At 48.2% G+C, this 17,995-nt stretch overlaps 1 protein-coding gene across 1 annotated transcript in view; it reads left to right on the top strand.

Annotated features, from left to right (window-relative positions):
* LOC137519260 (microtubule-actin cross-linking factor 1, isoforms 6/7-like) overlaps nucleotides 1-17,995 on the top strand; it is a 277,534-nt gene that overhangs the window by 5,897 nt on the left and 253,642 nt on the right. Inside the window, exon 2 of the mRNA XM_068238155.1 lies at nucleotides 10,465-10,585. Coding sequence (XP_068094256.1) covers nucleotides 10,465-10,585 — 121 coding nt within the window. The remainder of the gene's footprint in view (nucleotides 1-10,464; nucleotides 10,586-17,995) is intronic.

Genomic DNA, 17,995 nt, shown 5'->3' on the forward strand with positions numbered 1-17,995 from the left:
AGCCCAAGCCTGCCCCCTTGTGGCTTTGCTATAATGACTCAGCAATAATCATTCCCAGCAAAGCCAGATTTAATTGCTCAGTCTGGGATTCTTGTGACTGCTGTTAACAGACACTTTTAGCAGTGAGGAGGAAACAGAGAGCATGGTAAGTGTTTTCTCTAATGTTCTTACTGATATACATGGTAAAATACACAAGGGTGCTTCGTCTCTGGTTCCCTTTAACTACATTTTCAGCATTTTAGAATTGAAAAAGTATCCAAAAGTGGGTGAAAAAGTACTGTCAAATTTATTTTGAGTATTTTCTTGCTTGCTGTTGGCTTAAAAGGCATTTTATGAGATGTCACCTAGGAGAAAACCCAGGAGAAAAAGTGAATTGCTTGTAGGTGATTGTCTGTAAATGGAGAACGTTCAGCACTGCCGCTACTCTCCCTAGGAGTGGCCGTCCTGTAAAGATGACTGCAAGAGCACAGCACAGAATGCTCAATGAGGTGAAGAAGAATCCTAGAGTGTCAGCTAAATACTTACAAAAGTCTCTGGCATATGCTGACATCCCTGTTAGCGAATCTACGATACGTAAAACACTAAACAAGAATGGAGTTCTACAGAGGAAGCCACTGCTGTCCAAAAAACACATTGCTGCACGTTTAAAGTTTGCACCTGGATGTTCCGCACCAGTACTGGCAAAATATTCTGTGAAGAGATGAAACAAAAGTGGAGTTGTTTGGAAGAAACACACAACACTATGTGTGGAGAAAGAGAGGCACAGCACGCCAACATCAAACCCTCATCCCAACTGTGAAGTATGGTGGTGGTGGCATCATGGTTTGGGGCTGCTTTGCTGCATCAGGGCCTGGACGGATTGCTATCATCGAAGGAAAATGATGTCTCAAGTTTATCAGTACGTTTTGCAGTTGAACTTAAGGGCACCTGTCCACCTGAAGCTCAGCAGAAGATGGGTGTTGCAACAGGACAACGACCCAAAGAATAGAAGTAAATGAACAACAGAATGGCTTAAACAGAAGAAAATACTCCTTCTGCAGTGGCCCAGTCAGAGTCCTGACCTCAACCCAATTGAGATGCTGAGGCATGACCTCAGAAATGCGATTTACACCAGACATCCCAAGAATATTGCTGAACTGAAACAGTATTTATTTCTGCCAAAGAAGGTTCAATCAGTTATTAAATAAAAGGGTTCACATACCTTTTCCACCTGCCTGTGAATGTTTACATGGTGTGTTCAATGAAAACATGGAATCATTTAAAGGGAACCAGACGGCCCAAAAAAAAGATTCTATACATACCTGGGGCTTCCTCCAGCCCCATACGCACGGATCGCTCCCACACCGCCATCCTCCGCTTCCTGTATCAGCCGGTCCGGGTCCCGTAGTTTCGGCCAGTCGGCGGCAGCACGCGGCCAATTGTCCGCATCACAGGGGCTCCCGGCATACCCTTATGCGTGCGGCTGCATACTGCGCAGCCGCACGCGTAAGGGTATGGAGGCCGCGTCCGCCGGAAGTGACGGGACCCGGTACCGGCCGATCCAGGAAGCGGAGGATGGCGGCGTGGGAGTGATCCGTGCGTATGGGGATGGAGGAAGCCCCAGGTACGTATAGAATCTTTTTTCTGGGCCCTCTGGTTCCCTTTAATTATTTGTGTGGTATAGTCTAAGCAGACTGTGATTGTCTATTGCTGTGACTTAGATGAAAATCAAATCACATTTTATGACCAATTTGTTCAGAAATCCGTATAATTCCAAAGGCTTCACTTACTTTTTATTGCTACTGTATTACTTACTTTCAAATGTTAATATGAAGGAAAATAAACCAGGATAGAACGTGTGGTTTGAATTATAATACTACACATTTTTTCTTATGAAATCTTTATGGTTCACATGACTAGGGGTGTGTCAGAGATGTGATTAGGGGTGTGGCATGGGGCGTGGTTTGTGTCTCTTTTTAGGATAGACTCTGGCGTGGGCTGCGGGCAGACACTGACCTGGCGGAGGCCACATGGATGACACAATGACAGGGAGAGATTAGGACAGATTAGGAGGCCTGGCGGTGACAGAAGCTACAAGGCGATTGTTTATATCAACACAAGGATTACAGATCTGGGATCAGCAGCTGCTCTGCACAAATCCCCATCAGTCTCTCTTCCCTCTGATACTCCGGCATCTCTCGGGGGTCTCTGCTGTACCCCCAACTCTCTAAAGGTGGCCACACACGATACAATAAAGTGATCGGATTTTATGGCAATTCAATAAATATGATTGGATGTCCTGAAAAAATAGAAAGCTTTTTTTTTCATTCGACTAAAAAATCCGATCGAATTTCTCGTTTTTTTCTATTTGTATTGATCCGGAATGCTGGAAATTTTTGTTCAATTTTTATACAGATTGTATGGTGTGTGTTAGATTGTCAATGTATTACTATACACACCCTGGCAATTTTCTCAGAGTTTCCAATCATTTTTATCATAATTGGGGAAAAATTGAACATAGGTGTGTGGTACATTGGTAAGATTTTTTAAATGTTACAATCGGACAGAAAAACTGATTGCAATTTTTAATTGAACAGATATTTTAAAAAAATTGCATGGTGAAAACCTGTAAACAGGAGAATATTCTCAGCACATCGGCCCTCTGTACATCCCCACAACTTCTCCCTCTGACCTGCTGAGCTCCGATGAGAAGACAAATCCAAATATTACATCTTCCTTTCCAGCGCTGAACCCCAAATCACTTCCTGACACCAAACCCAGGGGGGCATGGCTCACCATACTAGCGGCTGGTATGGGGCCTGTAGCCTGAGGCCCTTTTCACACTGGGGCGTTGCATTACTCTGTTCTTACCGCATTTATGGGGCCTTTTATACTGGGCCGGTGCAACGCGAAGTGACGTAAGTAACATTTTTCGCCGCATGCCGACGCTAGGGAAACAGTGCATTGGCGTGCGACGGATCGGCAGTCGTGTAAGTCTATTGCAAAGCAGACTTTTTAAAAAGTTTTTGCTATGGCGCGTGTCACAAGGACCCTCAGTGGCTGACCGCACTTAGCCTTCTAAACGGTGCCAGCGCACAGATCGTGCGAACTCTGGTCGCAGTCAATGCGCAGGAACCGTTAAGAATTAGCCGCAGACAACTCAGAAGGGAGCCTGTGAGACACGGGTGATTACAACGTCACCTACTGGTTCAGAGTAAACTGCCACCACCGCGGTTACTATGGGACCGTGGGGCCCACTAACTGACTGACTAATCCTGCGAATAAAACGGTTAAACACACGATATTCTGTCTAGCCAACAACAAACAAACAGTAGCGTATCTTCAGAGACCCGGGATCATTTCTGTGTGTGCTGATAAGCAGGGTAGCGGAAAGTGAATGACTTGGAGAAAGTCGTTTATTCACGCAATATAAATAATTAATATATACAGACAATTATGAAAATCAACAATTATGAAAACAGTAATAGCCAGTATGAAAAATAAAAGAAGGGAGAAAAAAATACTTAGTTCCTGGAAAGATGTCCTTATTGTGGGAAGAATCATAAAGTCCTTGGTTTCAAAGTCCAGAGTTCAGAGTTCAGACCAGGTGGATGCCAGCATATCCTCAAGCTGGCATCTGATGAGTGCAAGATGTTTCAGTGTGGAGGACACAGCCCGCCTGCTGGCTCTGTGCTTTTGATGAAGCTGGTTTGGGGGTGTGGCAATGCCAGCCCCCTCTGAGCTACCAGCAAATGACAGTTCATTCCCTCTGAGAGATTTTAGAGCTAAACTTATGAATTGCTGTAACTCCTGAACCATACACGTTACATTTAGGGGGGTAACAGCTTCATACTTGGAGGAAAATACAGATTAATATGATACCTGACATGGCTAGTGCATCAGATCAGGGTCCTGAGTAGATTCATACCTGGGTGGTAGGGGCCCCGGGCCCCTCTCGACTGGTATCAAGAGATCCAGCATGACCCTACGGATCCAATGATACCGCTCTCATAACCACCCTATTTATTGTATTCTGTAAATGGGCAAAAGATTATATTGTACATTCATTTCTTCCTGCTAAGGCCGGAGTCAGCCTGACTGGAGTCCAGCTGTGTCTGCTTCTTGTCTATGAAAAGGCCCTGTTGGCTCCTTCAATTAACATCTGAATGTGAAATCTGCTTAGACAACTTTGAGTTTACACCTCTGGCTTGATCAGCAGTCACAGGGCCAGTCTTCCTGCCAGCTGCTTGTCACCTTATACCTGATGGATGGGCCATCAGCACAGCTTGAAGCCAGGGACTCTCTGGGCCCAGGCTCATTAGCATATCAAAAGAGCCATCCTGCAGTTAAGGTGATGCTATTCCTCTGCTAAGAAAGGACTGCAGACCTCCTACACACTCAATCCAGATTCTATCGATTTGAAGCGCAATCGACGCAGAGAATCGAGTGCGATCGCTTTTCTTCACGGGCGGTTCCAGGACGCGCCTGCGTCCCCGCAATCGTCCGTGACAGCCCCCCCCCTTGTCCGTGGCTTAGCCACTCATCCGCAAGATGTGTGGCGGCGCCGCTAACCTAGCTGACGGGTCTCGAGTTGCCGGTACGGCGGGAAAACCTATTGGAGCCTGTGGCTCGGTTCCCCTGGACCGGTCGCGGTCGGCTACCCTCAGGGTTGACCCAACATGGACCGTTCTGGACAGGGCGTTTGCGCCACTGCAGTCGGACGTGGTGTCTGCCGGGACTGCGGACAACGGGCAGTGGGTTGGTTAGGTCAACAGCCAGCCCACGCAGGGTTCCCCTGCTGAGTGGCTGTGGACCTAAGGGAACCCCGCGGGAATCCCTGGACCTTCCCAGCTCCTGACAGACGGCACATGCCCTGCAGTAGTTGGCTACATCCCTGTTCATCCGGGGCCAATAAAACTGTTTCCGAATACCGGCGAGGGTCTTGCGGACACCCGAGTGCCCGGTCAGAGGATTACCATGTGCGGATTTCAGCACATGTCCCCTGAACGCACTCGGGACCACAAGCCATTTGGTATTCGCGTGGGATCTACCTGTAGGGGGCTGTACAGACTCACTGTACAGTCTCCCACCTCCCCAGTACACCTTGAAAGCGGCCCCGTCTGCGAGGGGCTCAGCGGCTTGCTTCCTGAGCACCTCCAGGCTTGGGTCACTTTGTAGTGCGGCCGAGAATACGGCGCTGTCAGTTTCAGCCAACTGGCTCATGTCACACGAGGCCAGCGGCTGAAAGGTCTCATCCCTGCGGTCAGAGGAGGGGGAGGAGGCCGGAACCCCCTCCACCTGTTCTGAGCTCGGGTTCTGAGCAGTGCAGCTGCGCGGTATTGCTAGCACAGGTACACTGTCAGAATGGCACAGACGGACATTACTCAGATCATCATTGCATGCAGTAATGACATTGACAGGTATAGACATTTTTTCATTACAGACAGGTTGTACAGGAGACTCAGGTACAGTTACAGCATCATCACAACAGACAGTCTGTACCTCAAACTCAGGTGCCTTTGAAGCAGGCACTATTGAACCTGGTACCCTTGAACTGGGCACATTCAACCCACCTCCCCCTGGTGCTCCCCCAAGTGTATAAAGTACCTGGTGGTGGGTGGAGAGTCCGTCTCCTTCCGTGAGCGACAAGGCGGTCGTGGCAGGTTCATAGTAGGACACAAGCTTGCCCAAATCAGTCCCTAGCAACACAGGGACTGGGAGATCCTTCATAACCCCAACAACCCTTTCTTGGACCCCTCCCACTCCCCAATCCAGCTTCACTCTGGCGTGGGCTATGTGAAAAAGGGTGCCTTCTACTCCAGTAAGGGCAAGGGATCGGCTGGAGCTGATGCTCTCCTTTGGCACAAGGTGTGAGTGAACTAACGTGATGTCAGCTCCGGTGTCTCGGAATCCGGTGACAACTTTGCCGTTCACTCTAACAAGTTGCTGCTGGTCGGTTCGGTCGCGGATTTCCTGTCCGCGTGCAAACAGGACAAAATCTGATGATCCAGGCTGTGGTTCGCTGGCGGGTTGCCTCTGCTGTGGGTGAGGTGCAGGTGATGCAGATGATCCAGGTGCTGGTGGTGTCTGTCTCCGCTCCGGACAGTCGAATTTCATGTGTCCGGGCTGGCGGCAGTAGTGACAGGTGACCTCTCCAGGCGCTGCAGGCCTGGGTGCAGCAGCTGCGCTGGGTGGCCTCTGTGGCGGACGGCTCACAGGGGCAGGAGGGTCTGCCGAGGTATTGGGCTGACCTCCTCTACAGCTGGATGGGACAGTTCTGCGGGTATCAGCCACCCGGGTAGTTGCAAAAGTCTCAGCAAGGTCTGCAGCGACAGTGGCTGAAGCCGGCCTGCGTTCTAACACAAACTGTCGTACATCAGCAGGGCAAATGTTCAGAAATTGTTCGAGGACTATCAAGTCCTCCAGGACGCCATAAGACCCTTTGGTGAGGCCTAGCGTCCACTGGCGGAGTGTGGTGAGCAAGCTGCTGGCCACATCTCGGTACGAATCAGAAGACTTTTTCTGCCAGGCCCTGAACTTTTTGCGATAGGCTTCTGGCGTCAGCTGGTACTTAGTAATGATAGCGTCTTTTATAGCAGCATAATCATTATCCTTCTCCGCAGGCAATTCTGCGAAGGCATCAAGCGCTTTGTAGCGCAGCAAAGGTGTCAGATGTCTGGCCCACTGGTCTTGGGACAGACGATACTGACGGCATGCTTTTTCAAAAGACCGCAAAAACAAGTCAATGTCTGTGTCTTTTTCAATATTAGCAAACTTAAATTTTGCACTTACGGGTGCTGCAGCTCCTTCAGCAGGGAGGCTGGGCGGTGAACTCCGGCTGGCCTGTTGCACCTTTGCCATGTTGAGCTCATGCTGTCGTCTCTCCCGCGCCTCTGCGGCATCCCTCTCCGCGTGGCGTTCAGCAGCAGCAGCAGCAGCAGCAGCTTTGCGTTCTGCAGATTGGCGCTCCCGTTCCTCTCGTGCTTCCATGTACTGCATGTACTTTTCCAGGTCAGTCTCCATCAGCTTTTGTAATGCCTGCTGCATTACCGGGTCAGCACCCATGGACAGTCCAGTACTGGCCGGTTCCAGGCGAGTACTTTCAGAAACTCTGGGGTTGGGGTCCACACTGACATTCTCTGGCGTAACTGTTGCAACAGGGCCCGCAGGATGCTCAACCTCTGTACGCCTAAGATCTTCAGCCTCTGGTTCCCCTTGATTGTCAGATGGGCTGGTATCCACCTCAGCGGACACTCCCGGCTCCCGCAGTTGCTGGGCATCCCATCTGGACAAGTCTGCTATCAGGTCCCGTTTTGTCTTGCGGAGGATGCCAATGCCCCTCTCTTCGCAAAGATTTTCCAGGTCTGCTAGGCACATGTTCTGGTAGTTCCCGGACATTTCCATGCCAAATAAAATAAAACTTTGGGGAAGGGGTACTGGCTACACAGTCTCTCTGTATATATAAAAAATATATTGCCTTCCAGCTACACCAACGAATTAGTTCGTTTCTCGATAGCGCTAGCGCTATCGCAGATACTTTCAGCACAACACAGGTCCCAACCGCTGCCTAACACTGTCACAAGGACCCTCAGTGGCTGACCGCACTTAGCCTTCTAAACGGTGCCAGCGCACAGATCGTGCGAACTCTGGTCGCAGTCAATGCGCAGGAACCGTTAAGAATTAGCCGCAGACAACTCAGAAGGGAGCCTGTGAGACACGGGTGATTACAACGTCACCTACTGGTTCAGAGTAAACTGCCACCACCGCGGTTACTATGGGACCGTGGGGCCCACTAACTGACTGACTAATCCTGCGAATAAAACGGTTAAACACACGATATTCTGTCTAGCCAACAACAAACAAACAGTAGCGTATCTTCAGAGACCCGGGATCATTTTTGTGTGTGCTGATAAGCAGGGTATCGGAAAGTGAATGACTTGGAGAAAGTCGTTTATTCACGCAATATAAATAATTAATATATACAGACAATTATGAAAATCAACAATTATGAAAACAGTAATAGCCAGTATGAAAAATAAAAGAAGGGAGAAAAAAATACTTAGTTCCTGGAAAGATGTCCTTATTGTGGGAAGAATCATAAAGTCCTTGGTTTCAAAGTCCAGAGTTCAGAGTTCAGACCAGGTGGATGCCAGCATATCCTCAAGCTGGCATCTGATGAGTGCAAGATGTTTCAGTGTGGAGGACACAGCCCGCCTGCTGGCTCTGTGCTTTTGATGAAGCTGGTTTGGGGGTGTGGCAATGCCAGCCCCCTCTGAGCTACCAGCAAATGACAGTTCATTCCCTCTGAGAGATTTTAGAGCTAAACTTATGAATTGCTGTAACTCCTGAACCATACACGTTACATTTAGGGGGGTAACAGCTTCATACTTGGAGGAAAATACAGATTAATATGATACCTGACATGGCTAGTGCATCAGATCAGGGTCCTGAGTAGATTCATACCTGGGTGGTAGGGGCCCCGGGCCCCTCTCGACTGGTATCAAGAGATCCAGCATGACCCTACGGATCCAATGATACCGCTCTCATAACCACCCTATTTATTGTATTCTGTAAATGGGCAAAAGATTATATTGTACATTCATTTCTTCCTGCTAAGGCCGGAGTCAGCCTGACTGGAGTCCAGCTGTGTCTGCTTCTTGTCTATGAAAAGGCCCTGTTGGCTCCTTCAATTAACATCTGAATGTGAAATCTGCTTAGACAACTTTGAGTTTACACCTCTGGCTTGATCAGCAGTCACAGGGCCAGTCTTCCTGCCAGCTGCTTGTCACCTTATACCTGATGGATGGGCCATCAGCACAGCTTGAAGCCAGGGACTCTCTGGGCCCAGGCTCATTAGCATATCAAAAGAGCCATCCTGCAGTTAAGGTGATGCTATTCCTCTGCTAAGAAAGGACTGCAGACCTCCTACACACTCAATCCAGATTCTATCGATTTGAAGCGCAATCGACGCAGAGAATCGAGTGCGATCGCTTTTCTTCACGGGCGGTTCCAGGACGCGCCTGCGTCCCCGCAATCGTCCGTGACAGCGCGCATGCACGGAAGTGTTTTTTGTCCATACGCTTACTTTTCGGCCACAGAAAGTGACACTAGAGCGCGTCACTTCCTGTTTGGCCTTGTGCCAGAACGGGGATCACCGCGTATTAACGCAGAAATCCTCGAAGGCTGTTTTAGTGTTCCGGATGCGATCATCTAATTGCATCTCAACAACAATGCAGGCTGGCAGTGTGAAACCGGCCTAAGGGGGGCGCTAATCTCGGCCAGTGATAAAGGGGCCCGCTGTGGGCCTCATGGAAACCTGCGGTGGCCCCCTGAATCGCAGAGTAGCGAACAGAGTGAAATATCTCTCCAGGCTCCTCCTGTTATCTACTCTATTCACATACATCAAAGAAAGGCACATAGAAATCTGGGGACCCAATAATTCCGATACTAAAATATCTGTATTTAATACCAATATTTTACTATGGCTAAATCTAAGCCTACTCTCACACAGAGCCCTCCCCTGATGCCTAACCGGCTAACTGGGCTAATCTATCTAACCATACAGGGGGCTACAGATACTGTGGGGGACATTTATCAAGAGTGTCTAAGACAAAATATTAGTAGGTTTTTAGAAAAACGTGCAGAACTGTCTCAGATAGCCTAAGAAATGACTAGACAGTTCAGATTCCTTCTAAAACTGTTGTATAATAGGAGGAGCTAGGAAGGTCTCTCAGACAGTGCAGTGTGGGAGGAATTGCTGTTGCTGCTGTAACTAACACACCTGCTGTATTGCATCAATGCCCAGCACTGGAAGGGTTAAGCCCAAAACAGCTTCGCAGGATACCTGGCAGCAGGGAAGAGGAGCACTTCAGAAATCATGCCTAGCCTGCACTGCTGCACTATCTGTAGAACTGCTATCAAGCACTTCTTAATCTGCAGCAGTTTAGGGATGGATTTGCACTTTTTTTAACTGTAGTGCAGCTCTAGAAATCCACGCTAAACTGCCGCTATTACGTAGGATTTGAGAAGTTTCTTATTATCATTCAGAACAGTTCCTCTGCTGGTTAGAACAGTTTTAGAAGAAAAAACTGTCAGTAATGCTTTGATAAATTTGGGCCTGTGGGGCTAATCTGGCGACCGATACTGCGGGGGGACCTATACCTGGAGACCCCTCTGGCTACCCATACAGGGTACCTCTAGCTACTTATACTGTGGCTACCTATACTGGGGGTATCTCTACCTCTCTATACAGTGGGGCTATCTGGGGCACAAATATACCATATCATTTTTTAATCGGAGCCCCAATCAAATTTTTTCTATGAGGCTGCGTGATTTGTAGGCCACACCCCTAACGTAACCTTTTTTCATGTGTAATGTGTGAATCAGATGAAATGTCAGTTGTTGGAAATGCAGAGAAACCGCCTTTGTTTTGTAAAAACTCTCTTGTGTGCTGTGTTGTGATGTGGTCACTTCTCTGTCCTGCAGGCAGAGGGAGCTGTGGAGGGTGTGGAGGATGGAGGTGCAGGACCAGGTGAAATCTCTCTGGCTGTGTCTGCAGATGATGGACACCTCCCTCCCGGACTTCAGTGCGGAGGAACTCCTAGAGGTCAGTATGCAGGTCTGGGCCCCGCCCACTCTGGTGACGCAATCCTGCTCGTCATTCATCACATAACAATTTGTTGAATCTTTGGACTTGACTATTTCAGGTTCTTCTTGTTTTTGGTGGAGTAACCATTAAAGTCATTAAAAACGAAACCATCAATGATTTGAAATACCCTGTAAAATTAGAATCTCACACACACGTGGGAATACACAACCACATGTGCACGGATGCATACAGACGCACTTTACCACACACGTGTGTGCACACATGGATTTAAAAGACCACTATCACACAAAAAATAAATACATTTAAAATACAATAAGATGCACTATAAATCACTTTTTTCCTATATTGCCGTTACTTGTAGTAGGTACATAAAATCTGACAAGTTTTGGGCTAATCAATTTCCTCATGGGGTAATCCATTTCCTCATGGGGGATTCTCAGTTATTTCTTCATTTATACCCCACTACTATCGAGTGCGAAATCGAATGTGAAATAGTGCCGAAAAAAACGTAACGTGTGTACCCAGCATAAGAACAAACACAGCAAATCAGCTACATTTTACCAACAATGGGATCTGCGGGATAAGGATATAATCTAGGCTCAGGAGAATGCCTTATTAAGGCCAAGACAATCTTTTAGGTTCAGTGCTGTGTAATATGTTGTTGCTTTATAAATACTATAAATAAATAAAGGCAATGCCTGCTGCAGATGAGTCGCAAGAACCGTGTATACAATACAAATTGGTTAATATAACCGCTTGTTCTCGTCACCATTCAGAGCTCTTATATACCTAGAATATGTAGAGATGACAATAGTTTCTTTTTTGTTTGTCAGATGTAGAGTTTTGTTATACAAATGTATGTATTTTTATTCTCTTTATATTTTCTAAAAATAAGTAATCTGAACATTTATGTTCCCCGCATTGCTTTCATTGGTTGTATTCAACTCATCTGTACCACTCAATAAAAACAAAATATACCCCAATACCATCGCATTCTGCTTCTCTGACTGACAGGAAGTGCTGCATGTAATCAATACACAATCCTCCATATAAACTGCACCATAAATGGACTGCTTTGTGAACGATACCTCCAGCGCTGCTCTGTACATCAATACTACATAAAACAAATGCATTTATTGAGGTTCATCCAGTATAGACAACATAAGTCAGTGGAGAGTTTCCTGTCACATGACCAGAGAGATTCTCCTGCCAGGGTAATGTGGGATTCTCTCAGCTTCCTGTCACATGAGCAGGGTGATTCTCCTGCCAGGGTAATGTGGGATTCTCGGCTTCCTGTCACATGAGTAGGGCGATTCTCCTGCCAGGGTAATGTGGGATTCTCGGCTTCCTGTCACATGAGCAGGGTGATTCTCCTGCCAGGGTAATGTGGGATTCTCGGCTTCCTGTCACATGAGTAGGGCGATTCTCCTGCCAGGGTAATGTTGGAATCTCGGTTTCCTGTCACATGAGCAGGGTGATTCTCCTGCCAGGGTAATGTGGGATTCTCGGTTTCCTGTCACATGAGCAGGGTGATTGTCCTGCCAGGGTAATGTGGGATTCTCGGCTTCCTGTCACATGAGTAGGGCGATTCTCCTGCCAGGGTAATGTGGGATTCTCGGCTTCCTGTCACATGAGCAGGGCAATTCTCCTGCCAGGGTAATGTTGGATTCTCGGCTTCCTGTCACATGAGCAGGGTGATTCTCCTGCCAGGGTAATGTGGGATTCTCTGCTTCCTGTGACATGATCAGGGTGATTCTCCTGCCAGGGTAATGTTGGTTTCTCGGCTTCCTATCACATGAGCAGGGTGATTCTCCTGCCAGGGTAATGTGGGATTCTCGGCTTCCTGTCACATGAGCAGGGCGATTCTCCTGCCAGGGTAATGTGGGATTCTCGGCTTCCTATCACATGAGCAGGGCGGTTCTCCTGCCAGGGTAATGTTGGATTCTCGGCTTCCTATCACATGAGCAGGGCGGTTCTCCTGCCAGGGTAATGTGGGATTCTCTGTTTCCTGTCACATGAGCAGGGTGATTCTCCTGCCAGGGTAATGTTGGATTCTCGGCTTCCTGTCACATGAGCAGGGTGATTCTCCTGCCAGGGTAATGTGGGATTCTCTGTTTCCTGTCACATGAGCAGGGTGATTCTCCTGCCAGGGTAATGTTGGATTCTCGGCTTCCTGTCACATGAGCAGGGTGATTCTCCTGCCAGGGTAATGTGGGATTCTCTGCTTCCTGTGACATGATCAGGGTGATTCTCCTGCCAGGGTAATGTTGGTTTCTTGGCTTCCTATCACATGAGCAGGGTGATTCTCCTGCCAGGGTAATGTGGGATTCTCGGCTTCCTGTCACATGAGCAGGGTGATTCTCCTGCCAGGGTAATGTTGGTTTCTTGGCTTCCTATCACATGAGCAGGGCGGTTCTCCTGCCAGGGTAATGTGGGATTCTCTGTTTCCTGTCACATGAGCATTGTGATTCTCCTGCCAGGGTAATGTGGGATTCTCTGCTTCCTGTGACATGCTCAGGGTGATTCTCCTGCCAGGGTAATGTGGGATTCTCGGCTTCCTGTCACATGACCAGGGCGGTTCTCCTGCCAGGGTAATGTGGGATTCTCGGCTTCCTGTCACATGATCAGGGCGATTCTCCTGCCAGGGTAATGTGGGATTCTCGGCTTCCTGTCACATGATCAGGGTGATTCTCCTGCCAGGATAATGTGGGATACTCGGCTTCCTGTCACATGACCAGGGCGATTCTCCTGCCAGGGTAATGTGGGATTCTCGGCTTCCTGTCACATGACCAGGGCGGTTCTCCTGCCAGGGTAATGTGGGATTCTCGGCTTCCTGTCACATGACCAGGGCGATTCTCCTGCCAGGGTAATGTGGGATTCTCGGCTTCCTGTCACATGACCAGGGCGGTTCTCCTGCCAGGGTAATGTGGGATTCTCGGCTTCCTGTCACATGACCAGGGCGATTCTCCTGCCAGGGTAATGTGGGATTTTCGGCATCTTCTGACTCATCTGTGAAGCTTTGATGGACCGGAGAAGTTATTTCGATGTTTCAGGATTGTCTGCTGTAGTCGTCTGTTTCACAATGATAAAATTCTTCCTAGAAATCATCTTTCATACAAAGCATACAGGAGATCTGGAGTAACCCCCGTCCCTGCCCATGGGTGGCCCAGCCAGTGCCGGTCCTCTCTGTATTCTTGTGCTCCATTACCTCTGACGGCTCTTTCTGTACACAAGCCGCGGTTATTAGGCCTGCCCCCCCCCCGTGTGACCGATGAGGTCACACTCAGGATTATGAATGGGCGATCGCAGCAACGCTTTTATTCCCGTCTCGCTGGGTGGTGAATGGGGCAACAAACACCAGATACAACAGCTGCTCATTGCATGGCAAGCAGGACACTCCTACCCCCACATATCAGCAACAAACCCAGGGCTGCTACTAGACTTTTCACTGCCAGAGGCAAACTTGTGAGGATGCCCCCAGTATAGGTAGCCAGGGATAGGTGCCCCCAGTATAGTAATACGTGATTGCTGACATCATAAGTGATGGCTGGCATCATACGTGATTGCTGGCATCATACGTGATTGCTGGCATCATACGTGATTGATGGCATCATACGTGATTGCTGGCATCATACGTAATAGCTGGCATCATACGTAATAGCTGGCATCATACGTGATAGCTGGCATCATACGTGATAGCTGGCATCATACGTGATTGCTGGCATCATACGTGATTGCTGGCATCATACGTGATTGCTGGCATCATACGTGATTGCTGGCATCATACGTGATTGCTGGCATCATGCGTGATAGCTGGCATCATACATGATAGCTGACATCATACATGATTGCTGGCATCATACGTGATTGCTGGCATCATACGTGATTGCTGGCATCATACGTTATAGCTGGCATCATACATGATTGCTGGCATCATACGTGATTGCTGGCATCAGACGTGATTGCTGGCATCAGACGTGATTGCTGGCATCATACGTGATTGCTGGCATCATACGTTATAGCTGGCATCATACGTGATTGCTGGCATCAGACGTGATTGCTGGCATCAGACGTGATTGCTGGCATCATACGTGATAGCTGGCATCAGACGTGATTGCTGGCATCATACGTGATAGCTGGCATCATACGTGATTGCTGGCATCATACGTGATTGCTGGCATCATACATGATAGCTGGCGTTATACCTGATAGCTGGCATTGTATGTGATAGCTGGCATCATACGAGATAGCTGGCATCATACGTGATAGCTGGCGTTATACCTGATAGCTGGCATTGTATGTGATAGCTGGCATCATACGTGATTGCTGGCATCATACGTGATTGCTGGCATCATACGTGATTGCTGGCATCATACATGATAGCTGGCGTTATACCTGATAGCTGGCATTGTATGTGATAGCTGGCATTGTACGTGATAGCTGGCGTTATACCTGATAGCTGGCATCAGACGTGATTGCTGGCATCATACGTGATTGCTGGCATCATATGTGATAGCTGGCATCATACGAGATTGCTGGCATCATACGTGATTGCTGGCATCATACGTGATTGCTGGCATCATATGTGATAGCTGGCATCAGATGTGATTGCTGGCATCATACGTTATAGCTGGCATCATACGTGATTGCTGGCATCAGACGTGATTGCTGGCATCAGACGTGATTGCTGGCATCAGACGTGATTGCTGGCATCATACGTGATTGCTGGCATCATACGTTATAGCTGGCATCATACGTGATTGCTGGCATCAGACGTGATTGCTGGCATCAGACGTGATTTCTGGCATCAGACGTGATTGCTGGCATCATACGTTATAGCTGGCATCATACGTTATAGCTGGCATCATACGTGATTGCTGGCATCATACGTGGTTGCTGGCATCATACGTGATTGCTGGCATCAGACGTGATTGCTGGCATCATACGTGATTGCTGGCATCATACGTGATTGCTGGCATCATACATGATAGCTGGCGTTATACCTGATAGCTGGCATTGTATGTGATAGCTGGCATTGTACGTGATAGCTGGCATCATACATGATAGCTGGCATCGTACGAGATAGCTGGCGTTATACATGATTGCTGGCATTATACGTAATAGCTGGCATCATACGTGATTGCTGGCATCATACGTAATAGCTGGCATCATACGTGATAGCTGGCATCATACGTGATTGCTGGCATCATACGTGATTGCTGGCATCATACGTGATTGCTGGCATCATGCGTGATAGCTGGCATCATACATGATAGCTGACATCATACATGATTGCTGGCATCATACGTTATAGCTGGCATCATACGTGATTGCTGGCATCAGACGTGATTGCTGGCATCAGACGTGATTGCTGGCATCAGACGTGATTTCTGGCATCAGACGTGATTGCTGGCATCATACGTTATAGCTGGCATCATACGTGATTGCTGGCATCATACGTGATTGCTGGCATCATACGTGATTGCTGGCATCAGACGTGATTGCTGGCATCATACGTGATTGCTGGCATCATACGTGATTGCTGGCATCATACATGATAGCTGGCGTTATACCTGATAGCTGGCATTGTATGTGATAGCTGGCATTGTACGTGATAGCTGGCATCATACATGATAGCTGGCATCGTACGAGATAGCTGGCGTTATACCTGATAGCTGGCATCATACATGATTGCTGGCATCATACGTAATAGCTGGCATCATACGTGATTGCTGGCATCATACGTAATAGCTGGCATCATACGTGATAGCTGGCATCATACGTGATTGCTGGCATCATACGTGATTGCTGGCATCATACGTGATTGCTGGCATCATACGTGATTGCTGGCATCATGCGTGATAGCTGGCATCATACATGATAGCTGACATCATACATGATTGCTGGCATCATACGTTATAGCTGGCATCATACGTGATTGCTGGCATCATACGTGATTGCTGGCATCATACGTGATTGCTGGCATCATACGTTATAGCTGGCATCAGACGTGATTGCTGGCATCAGACGTGATTGCTGGCATCAGACGTGATTGCTGGCATCATACGTGATTGCTGGCATCATACGTTATAGCTGGCATCAGACGTGATTGCTGGCATCAGACGTGATTGCTGGCATCAGACGTGATTGCTGGCATCAGACGTGATTGCTGGCATCAGACGTGATTGCTGGCATCATACGTGATAGCTGGCATCAGACGTGATAGCTGGCATCATACGTGATAGCTGGCATCATACGTGATTGCTGGCATCATACGTGATTGCTGGCATCATACATGATAGCTGGCGTTATACCTGATAGCTGGCATTGTATGTGATAGCTGGCATCATACGAGATAGCTGGCATCATACGTGATAGCTGGCGTTATACCTGATAGCTGGCATTGTATGTGATAGCTGGCATCATACGTGATTGCTGGCATCATACGTGATTGCTGGCATCATACGTGATTGCTGGCATCATACATGATAGCTGGCGTTATACCTGATAGCTGGCATTGTATGTGATAGCTGGCATTGTACGTGATAGCTGGCGTTATACCTGATAGCTGGCGTTATACCTGATAGCTGGCATCAGACGTGATTGCTGGCATCATACGTGATTGCTGGCATCATATGTGATAGCTGGCATCATACGAGATTGCTGGCATCATACGTGATTGCTGGCATCATACGTGATTGCTGGCATCATATGTGATAGCTGGCATCAGACGTGATTGCTGGCATCATACGTTATAGCTGGCATCATACGTGATTGCTGGCATCATACGTTATAGCTGGCATCATACGTGATTGCTGGCATCAGACGTGATTGCTGGCATCAGACGTGATTGCTGGCATCAGACGTGATTGCTGGCATCAGACGTTATAGCTGGCATCATACGTGATTGCTGGCATCATACGTTATAGCTGGCATCATACGTGATTGCTGGCATCAGACGTGATTGCTGGCATCAGACGTGATTGCTGGCATCAGACGTGATTGCTGGCATCAGACGTGATTGCTGGCATCATACGTTATTGCTGGCATCATACGTGATTGCTGGCATCAGACGTGATTGCTGGCATCATACGTGATTGCTGGCATCATACATGATAGCTGGCGTTATACCTGATAGCTGGCATTGTATGTGATAGCTGGCATTGTACGTGATAGCTGGCATCATACATGATAGCTGGCATCGTACGAGATAGCTGGCGTTATACCTGATAGCTGGCATCAGACGTGATTGCTGGCATCATACGTGATTGCTGGCATCATACGTTATAGCTGGCATCATACGTGATTGCTGGCATCATACGTGATTGCTGGCATCAGACGTGATTGCTGGCATCATACGTGATTGCTGGCATCATACGTGATTGCTGGCATCATACGTTATAGCTG

The sequence above is a fragment of the Hyperolius riggenbachi genome, chromosome 5 (assembly GCF_040937935.1).
Source record: "Hyperolius riggenbachi isolate aHypRig1 chromosome 5, aHypRig1.pri, whole genome shotgun sequence".
Classification (NCBI taxonomy): domain Eukaryota; kingdom Metazoa; phylum Chordata; class Amphibia; order Anura; family Hyperoliidae; genus Hyperolius; species Hyperolius riggenbachi.